Source organism: Carex rostrata, chromosome 12 (assembly GCF_964058835.1).
Source record: "Carex rostrata chromosome 12, lpCarRost1.2, whole genome shotgun sequence".
Taxonomy (NCBI): domain Eukaryota; kingdom Viridiplantae; phylum Streptophyta; class Magnoliopsida; order Poales; family Cyperaceae; genus Carex; species Carex rostrata.
Window position 1 is genome coordinate 7,960,425 of NC_135929.1, and position 9,698 is coordinate 7,970,122.

The following is a 9,698-nucleotide window of genomic DNA, read 5'->3' on the forward strand; positions in this document are numbered from 1 at the left end:
TTTATGATATCCAGGTAGCGAGTATCAGGTGAAAAGATGCATCATTAAGAAGAAATTACAAAACTTTGCACAAGCGTTAATCACTCTTGCATTCTTACTCACAACAAAAAAAAACAAACAAACAAACCATATTTAATATATCATGGAATAATTCCAATTTAATTGTACTTGAGTAAGTCTCTATGCATTAACATAGATCAAACATAATTTTTAGGATCTTATAGAATATGTTTGTCACAAACATAAAATTACCTGATGCGAAAGATGCAGCCATGTTACTTCAACTTGGTGTATAAACAGTTTCTCTCCCTTAATTCTTTTTCTCTTAATGTTACAAACATTTGAAATGAAAATATTTGTGTGTAACTTCTAATGGGTAGGGATAGGACCTATTTATATTTGTTTAGCTTTAATCTGGTACATCCATCAAATACCAAATGAACGGATTAGATTTAGTGTGCTATTAACAGTGGAAAACCAAAAGAATTGAAACTCTCAATATTCATGACACTAAGAGTTACAAAATTTATTTGGTGACTTCAGAGACTAAAACTCCCAAAACATTTACATCCATTATCTAGGCCACTTAATTGAAATTAATCTAACAACTCGCAGAAACATAATTCTGCTCATAAGAAATTATGATCCCATTGTTTAATGAACTAAGGGAGATAATTATAATCTACTTTCGTTCATCCAAAATAAAGAAGAAAAAGAAGAAGAAAAAAAATATTAAAACCCCCCTCCCTCTATAACATACAAAAGAATTATTCTCCAAATAACATTCTTATTATTTCTGGGCTAATTTGGGCTAATTCTAACTTAGTGGTAATTACGACCGTAACCTGAGGATATGTTCTAAAATAATGAACTGTAAATTTGAATGAAGCTGAAACTGAAACTATTAAAGCCCAAATCATTTTGCAAATTGGTCCTTTTAATGATGTCGTTTATAATATTGTACATAATAAAAATACTTATTTGGGCTTTCTAAACCCAGCCTATTTATAGATGCAATGTTGATGTTATATTTCAGCCCAGGTGTGACCTCGTCCAGATCCCTAAAGTAACTCAATATTTGAGTTTAGATCACGATCGTCCGATTCAAATCTTTCCTAATCCGGTCCAAGATGGAGCTCACGGACCCCTTTAATCTGACGATCCGATTCGAATCGGACGGTCCATATCTAAACTCAAACATTGGGGTACTGTAGGATATCCAAACTTGGTGCTGTAATCCCGGATACCTATAAAGTTTAAAATGGACAAGTATCCGATCCATTACTGTAAAAGATTCCCTTCACTTTACGGTTTGAGATTCGGGCTAGCGCGGGGCAGTATTATTGGGCTTTGAGATTCGTGCCAAGTTAAAAAAGAACGGTCCAGATCCAGTAATTGTAAAAGATTCCCTATTACGGTACCGGGGAGGATCTGAGCTCATCCCATTATAAGACTAAAATACGCACCGAAATAAACCCCTTTCTCTCTCCGCCTCTAATCGCCTCCTTTGTTGATCGGAAGAAAAGCGCAGAGGAGGCCATGGCGACTCAGGATAGATCTGCCGCTTCTGACCTCCCCGCAATCATCAATGGCGAAAATCTCCAATCCAACATGAAATCGATCAACTACAGGTCTCTTCTTGCTCCCCTGATTCTTCATCCTTTCTATTCATGTTAAAGCAATAACCTTTCTCGTGCCACTAAGATTATTCCAAGTGGGTGGATGTGTGATTGGATCTTCCCAATCACAAGTATCCTATTGCGATTTCAACACGATCTTTGGTTTGGTACATACCTAAAATTGATCAATTCGTGAGATGGTCAATGCAAGTTTAAGATTTGAGATGCCAATATAGTTTATAAGATACTTGTGTTAGTTTGTTCGTATCAGTTTTCTAAGAGCACTACTACACCATATACTGCTAGTCTAGTTGTCTGAGCTCACTACTGGCATGGTGCTATCACTTTTTTGTATTTTGGTTTGTTCAACAATAACTTGCCCCATTAATGGTAAATTGAGGATACACTGGGTTGAGCAACAGAGGATTCAGTTGAGCATTAATCTTGCACTGAAAAATAGAAACCGAGACTCAGACATGTAATCACAATTGGGCATGATTAGAACTTAAGTGAACTCGTACATGATCTTTTGCTGGTCTGGTCCAGTACCAATCTGTATAGGCCTGTACAAAACGACGTCAAAAATAGAAAAAAAAAATTACATTTAGTTGGGCAAGAAGGGGTATACCGTAGGTGTTTTGGCCATGCTTAATTTGATTACAAAAATAATCTCCTGTTGTTCACACACATGATATTATCTTATATTGTTTGAACTTTCTCTGTCACAGCCGAACCTTCCTGTCTATCATAGGAGGAGTGGTTGCTGGTATTTGGGGGTTCACTGGCCTTACTGGTTTTGTCTTCTATTTTATGGTGATGCTAGCCGCCTCTCTCGGGCTGGCAGCAAAGGCCAAGTTCTCTGCTGGTTCGTACTTTGATTCTTGGAATAGGATTCTTCTTGATGGTATTCTAGGCGGCCTCATGGTTAGTTTTATTTTACTACAAGTTTTGTTCTTCTTTTGCAAATTGGAATACTTGTGTTGTACAAGCGAGGATTACAAATCAACCTGGTTTTGATATGGGGTCAAATTATTCTTTCCTTGATGTAATTATATTCTGCAATTCCAATGTTGAAATTTTTTTTTTAATTACCCTACCAACTACCATGACCCAACTTGTGATATATGCAATCAATACTTAGTATTCAGATTAGAAAAGTTACCAGATAATATTTGATTTTAATTGGTGGGGCCTAGATTTGGCTGTGTATTAACCGAGCAGCCATATTGATGCTAGTATATCGTTATTTGTTTTGAATGATGACTTTTGGTAATCCTTGCAAATTGTACTCACTGGTTTGAATGATACTATATTTTCTTTTTGGTAATTGTTGCTAACTGTTTCCTTTTACTTAATTGTTATTAATTTACTGTTGCATTCTTTTTTGCAGTCATTTGTGCTTTTCTGGACGTATCCTTTACTAGCATGAAGCCTCTTTATATTTTATTTCTCGAAATTGCATGTGCATAGTTTGTTCCAATCTGGTATTATTACTGGTACTGGTATAGTTTAGTAACTATATCAGACTATCAGTTGAGTTTTGTTTGTTCTCTCTCTGATTCCCACCCCCTCCCCGCCTTTTTTTTTTTTTCCTTTTTTTCTTTTTCTTTCTGTTAGGTTGTAGGGACATTGCACCACCAAAATCCTACCTTCATAAAAGAAATTATAAAAGTGAACTTAGATAGTTGTAGGATCTTAATCTGATATTACATGCACCACCTCAGTAACTTTTTTCATAAGAATCCTTGACTTATTTTCTTCAGATTTGCGTATGACTTCGTTCATATATTTTGAGGAAAAGATCGCTGGTGATGAACTTTTTTCTTTTCACTTTAGCTTTTGTAATTTGTTATATAGTACCAGATTTTCAGTAGATTAAATTTTTATTTTTATTTGTAATATTTGAGATTAAGGGTAATTGTAATTTTTTGCTACCGATGATTCTGCCATTCTGCCTGTTATCTAGAGGAGATTAGCTTCATTTCAATCTTTGTTGGATCAGAGGCTTCGATATCATGCCGAGTAAATTTAACTGTTGTACAATTGTTAATGTTTTGACATCTTATCTGAGCAGATACCAATTTGGTCTATTTTATTCAACAATACACGAGGAATTATACATGTATAAGTTGGCCATGGTATTGAGGCATTATGGTATTCAACAAATACCAACTGTTGCCATTGTTTACTGCACACCACCCCATTATTTTCAAATGCCTCTGTATGTTGGTAAAAGCTTAGATAAACTTTTAGTATAAAGATATCTCAGGTATATTGTAATGCCAAAAATTGATTCTCAATTTTTTGGGGGCAGGTAACAATTATTATTTGCCAAAATTGGTGTTAGTCGGTGCGTGATTGGATTGTTAATCCAACTATAAATAAAATGATTTTGCATCAAATCAAATTGGATTGGATAACTCTGATTCAAGAATAGTATACCTTCCCTTCTACCAAGTCTTTTCAAAAAAGAATAGTATACCTTAGGAGACTTACAGTGGGCTCGTTTATGGTACACGGGCCCCTTTATAAAAATTTACATACTTTAATTTTCACAAAGAAGAAACTTTTTTTTTTTCCAAAATCTAATTTATTTTTCCATTCATAAATTCGTAGAAATCATTTCATAGATTTTCCTGCCTGTCAACCGTATAGAATTAACTAAAGGAACCTTGTAAAAAATTAGCTATTTACGCCCAAAAAATAGAAAAAAAAAAAAATTCTAAAAATGAAATCAGTCGGTCTCTAAGAGGTAATGGGTTTGAAATCATGATGGAGAAAATTATTTGTTGTAATGACAGGGATATTAAATAGTTGGGTGTAGAGGTGCAAACAGGTTGGATATTATCCGACCGTATCCGACTCCGTATCTGAAAATTTAATACGGATATCCGATATCCGAATATTCGTGCGGATATGGATACGGATATGGTTTTGAATTTTAATTATCCGTATCCGAATAGTAGATATATATTATATAATTTAATATGAATTATGAAAAAATATTATGTTATTCACTATTATAAAAAGCGGATATCCGTATCCGGTTAATATCCGATCCGTATCTGTATCCGTCTAATATCCGATCTGTATCCGTATCCGGAAAATAAAAACGGATACAGATATGGTTTTACCACTATCCGATCCGTATCCGTTTTTACTCAAAAAAAAAAAAAAAAAATGAAATCTGTCCAAACTCCCCAATGGGAGGTACTCGTAGAGTTAGAAAAATGGCACCGTGGAGCCAGCTCCATCACGGAATGACACAGTTACATCATGGAACACACGATACGCGTGTCAGTTCAGTTACGTGACGTGACTCGCGTGTCCTGTACCGTGTCCATTTTTTAAAACTTTGGCACGATGCAACACATGAAAGATCTAGTCACGGCACGGCATAACACGTGGTTACGCGAGTCACGTGTAATTAGAATAATTAGATATTGATCAAATGGACATACAAGTCACGTCAAGTACGTTTGGTCACTGCACATTCGCGTGACCATTCGCGTATCGTGACCACTTCTTGATATTATAATCACAGTACAACACAGCATGTAAAAAAATAACTTAACCATAACACAATACGCCACAAAACCAAAATCATAACATATTAATTACGACACAGCGTGTATTTTTCCACTCTATACACTCGGATTGGGATAGGAAGAGAAGAACAGCATAACAGCATAGCAGGATTTTAAATAGCAGCGTATCTCGTTCCGATGACAAGGCACCGCTTCTAGCTGCCACGGTCTACAACCTACGTACTGCGTAGCCGTACATTATAATGAAAGAGACAACAGCCTCCATCTCTGTCTAGTATGGATTTACTGTGGCCCGTGCAAAGCGCCACATTGCTTTTTCGGCCATTATAAATATTTATAATTAGAGCTGGCAAAAAATAAAAAAAAAGTTCGATATAAATTATGAAGTTCAAATTTGAGTCAGCTCGGTTCATTTCTTAGCTCATTGTATAAATAAGATAAATTTATTGTTCAACTTTTTAGTATTCTTTTTTGAGAATGAAACCCTTATAAGAAGAAAATAAATTATTTCATAGCAAATGGTCTGTATGCAACGCAGTTCACAACAAACAAGATGTTAACAAGCTAGTTCGGTTCGTGATTGGCTCAGTCAAACCTAGCCCGGCTCAGTTCATATCGGCCCGTTGATTCCCTAATTACAATATACATTGTCATAGTCACAATAACATAACAATACTATGTTATTATTTTGTTATATGATTTTGTTAAAATTGAGAGGCAGGTCACCACAGTAACAATATATGCGAATAATTCATGTTTTATTCGTTTTTTTGATGTTTTCGAACAGAACTCCGAATAAAAAGTAAAAGAACGTATAATACGTTTTATGCGCGAATAAAACGTGAATAAAAAGCAAGTCACGAATTATTTGTGAGAAAAATACGAAAAAAAATTATTTCTTTTTCTTCTTTATTATACTAAATCATTTCTGAATTATATCCGAATTACAAACTTTTGACTCCGCCGAACCGAACCCTAACTATTCATTTGTCACTATGCTGGTGAGTTGGTCACTCGATCAAAGATATAGCAATACAATAGGATACAGAGACTTAGCCACAATACATCCGCAAGCTTTCTTTCACTTTTGCTTTTCTTTTTGCAGTGAACGCTGATCTTAATTATGCTTGATCAACACTCAACAGAACCCCTTCAAAATTGCAAGGGAGAGAAATGAAGGAAAACCGGCTGGACCTGGTGCTAGTGCCGGTGGCTCTTGCTGTTGTAACCGGCTATCACCTGTGGCTGCTCCGCATGATCGTTCGCCACCCCGCACGCACTGTCATAGGCCTCAACGCCATGGCTCGTAAACGATGGGCCACCGCAATTATGACCGTTAGATCCCTTAGCTTTTGTTTCACCATTTCTTTCTTATTTTATTTCAATTAACAAGCATTTTACAGAGGTTTAATTAATTCATATATAATTACCAAGTTTAATTACAAATTTAACAAGTATTAATTTAATTTACCAGGGAGATTAAAGGTTTCTTACTTTTTTTTTTTTAATTTAACTATTCCTTATTTAACTGTAAAAGGAAAAAACAAAATACAGGATTCAGAGAAAAATGGAATATTAGCAGTGCAGACCCTGAGAAACAACATAATGGCATCGACGGTTCTGGCAACCACCGCCATAACGCTGGTGTCGCTGATAAGCGTCTTCATGGGCGCGAACGCAAACCGTTCCCCTCTGACCTCGGCCTCCATGCTCATCTATGGCAACAAGACTAACCTCCTCTCGTCGGTCAAGTTCTTCGCCATTGCTCTCTGCTTTATTTTCGCATTCGTTTGTAATGTCCAGGTTAGTTATTTAGTTTGTTACCTCAGCTAATCATCTTGTTGTTGGAAATTGTTTAATTTATGTGCACTATTACTTAAAATTCTTAACTGTAATTAATTGTCTTAACTTTTGGACAAAAAGCTTTGGGCAATTTGGACAAAATTAATAGAGTAAGGCTAAGTCTAACCGTCAATTAGTCCAATTATACCAAGTTAATATGAAAAACTTATGCTATCTGTAGCACCTAAGCTTAACTCAAGTTAATATGAAAAAATTAGAGCCCACAAGCCCACTTTAGTAACAAGCCCAATTATACCAACGCCAGTTAAATAATACAAATGCACTAATAAATTTTGGGTTTATTGGTTGAATCGCAACTCACAAAAAAAATTGGGACCGTCTATTTCAAAAATTGGCATGAATATTCAAAATGACTCAAATTGACTCGGATTCTGATCAGACGGTTGGATTGTGAATTCAAATTTTTGTGTACTTTGAAGAATGTGATAATAGAACTTAATTTTATCAGGCAATCCGGTACTATGCACACACCAGTTTCCTGCTTGGGATTCCATCTTTGAAGAAATCACGAGGAGAAGAAAAGGAAGAAGATGAAGCCCTCAAAACCGCCGAATTTGTTGAGTACGTATCATCGGGTTTGAACCGAGGCACCCATTTTTGGTCGCTTGGTTTGAGGGCATTTTACATCTCGTTCATTCTTTTCCTTTGGATGTTTGGTCCGATTCCGATGGTGGTTTTTAGTGTCATAATGTGCTTCTCCTTGTACTTCCTTGATACTACGACCGAACATTCGAGACTTCTTCATGGCCCTCGTGATTTAGAGGAAGCTCTCGACGAAAATGTCTGAGTGTTTTTTATTTACCGGATTTTTTTTCCTTTTTATTAGTGACTGTAGAATGTTTTGGTTGTTATACTTATAAAAATAAGGGGGAATTTCACGTATACCCCTCAAAAACTTCAAAATTACGTATTTTCTCTCTAAATTTTGAGTCACATTTGTAGAGAAACCATTCAGATTCAAATTTGAGTCAAATTGGTGTTTTATGCTTTTTATAAAATGATAAAATGGGTATTTTATAAATTTTCTAATATAAAAGACAATAAAGTGGATAAATTTGTGAGTTTTTGAAGTTTAGAGGGGAGAATACATAATTTCAAAGTTCTAAGAGGGAAATACGTAATTTTGAAGATTTTAAGGGGTCTGTGCAATTCCCCCTACAAATAATGTATTAATGAATGCTGGTCACAATATATATGATTGCAAACCAAGAATGATTAGCTTTTAATCAACAAAATATTTGAAAGAAGATACCATCATAGAGTACTACTCTAGACCACTAACTATAGTATGTCATTTGTTCCCTTTTTTATTTTCTTTTTGTGCTTAATTTGATAATTGAGGTACATTTTAGCTATATCTGTACAACTGAGAATTCCACTGGTAGTAGTTTCTGCATAGCCTGTTATAAGCCATAATAGATGAGGGTCGTGAACTCGTGATAAGTATGGCAAGCCAACAATAGACTAATGATCGAAAAGCAGCTATTCTCTCATGAAATGAAACTCATAGACTTTATGATTATGATTGGGTTTCATTTCTAGCCTACCTTAATTTGTTTGGAATTAAAAGCTTAGTTGTTGTTGTTGTTTGTACAACTGAGCTATTCTCTCATGAAATGAAACTCATAGACTTTATGATTATGATTGGGTTTCATTTCTAGCCTACCTTAATTTGTTTGGAATTAAAAGCTTAGTTGTTGTTGTTGTTTGTACAACTGATTGAGGATGAATTGTGAATGTTTTGGGTCAATTTCAGATTGATTTTTAGTGAAGTTAAGAGTAAAGTTAGTAACCACCTAACTTTTATTATGAGACCTTCTACACAGAGGGTATTACTTTTGCTACTTATCAACAACTGGTTCTCGTCCTCAGATTAATTTCAGATTATAGTAAAGGATTATTGATAAGATATCTGAAAGTTCTAACCAATAAGTCTAACAAATTAAAAAAATATCAACTAAAAAAAAGAGATAAAAATTTAAAAAATATCAGTTTTTATCAAATGGATTAGCATTCTAATTTTTGTTACAAGTCTTTAGAAACTCAAATTTCTATCTGCTGAAATCTGAAATTTTTTTGTCCTATTACTGGAAAATATTTTTACTACTATAAATCAACATACGGAGAAACTAGTACAGTGGTCACTGTTTGTTGGGACATGCACTGTTTGGCTCTCATATATTTATTATTTGTCACATGTTTTTCTACGGCAACATTGCCGTAGGCTACAAGAATTTGTCACTATGCTCTACTTCTTAAATTTTCATTTATGGTGCCCTTTCACCAAAATTTTTATTAATACCATTTAAAAAAAAAATCCCTGAAATTAGGAAATTCGAAAAATACTAGAACCTCCAATTCAATATGCAGCCTCATTCTTGGATGCCGCGGATTGAATTGGAGCCCCCCCCCCCCCCCAAAAAAAAAAAAAAAAAAAAAAAACTAAATACCAGTATGTTACAGTGCATTTTTTGGGTTTTTTTAGAGCCTCCAATTCAATCCGCAGCCCCTCCAATGAAGCCGCAGATTGAATTGGCGGCCCTGGTATTTCTGAAATTCCACATAAAACATGTTTTTTTACTCTCTTTTTTTTTTCTAAATATGGTATAAATAAAATTTTCGGACCCTTTTATTTGGACTTCCATTTGAGCTGCAAAAAAAAAAAAAT

At 34.8% G+C, this 9,698-nt stretch overlaps 2 protein-coding genes across 2 annotated transcripts; both read left to right on the plus strand.

Annotated features, from left to right (window-relative positions):
- Positions 1 to 1,460: 1,460 nt before the first annotated feature.
- On the plus strand, positions 1,461 to 3,722 carry LOC144562803 (Rab5-interacting family protein). Its single transcript, XM_078312097.1, has 4 exons — positions 1,461 to 1,631; positions 2,348 to 2,543; positions 3,010 to 3,029; positions 3,383 to 3,722. Exons 1-4 carry the CDS (start codon positions 1,540 to 1,542, stop codon positions 3,411 to 3,413), a joined length of 339 nt encoding a protein of 112 aa, XP_078168223.1. The 5' UTR covers positions 1,461 to 1,539; the 3' UTR covers positions 3,414 to 3,722.
- A 2,546-nt stretch (positions 3,723 to 6,268) lies between these two features.
- LOC144563188 (uncharacterized) lies at positions 6,269 to 7,938 on the plus strand. The gene is made up of 3 exons (XM_078312603.1): positions 6,269 to 6,502; positions 6,722 to 6,970; positions 7,479 to 7,938. Exons 1-3 carry the CDS (start codon positions 6,341 to 6,343, stop codon positions 7,815 to 7,817), a joined length of 750 nt encoding a protein of 249 aa, XP_078168729.1. The 5' UTR covers positions 6,269 to 6,340; the 3' UTR covers positions 7,818 to 7,938.
- Positions 7,939 to 9,698: the final 1,760 nt, after the last annotated feature.

Coding starts and splice junctions, on each gene's coding strand:
- LOC144562803 (XM_078312097.1), top strand. CDS start 1,540: ATGGCGACTCAGGATAGATCTGCCGCTTCTGACCTCCCCGCAATCATC. Junction 1,632..2,347: donor ATGAAATCGATCAACTACAG/GTCTCTTCTTGC, acceptor TCTCTGTCACAG/CCGAACCTTCCTGTCTATCA. Junction 3,030..3,382: donor TCATTTGTGCTTTTCTGGAC/GTATCCTTTACT, acceptor TATTTTCTTCAG/ATTTGCGTATGACTTCGTTC.
- LOC144563188 (XM_078312603.1), top strand. CDS start 6,341: ATGAAGGAAAACCGGCTGGACCTGGTGCTAGTGCCGGTGGCTCTTGCT. Junction 6,503..6,721: donor GGGCCACCGCAATTATGACC/GTTAGATCCCTT, acceptor AACAAAATACAG/GATTCAGAGAAAAATGGAAT. Junction 6,971..7,478: donor CATTCGTTTGTAATGTCCAG/GTTAGTTATTTA, acceptor TAATTTTATCAG/GCAATCCGGTACTATGCACA.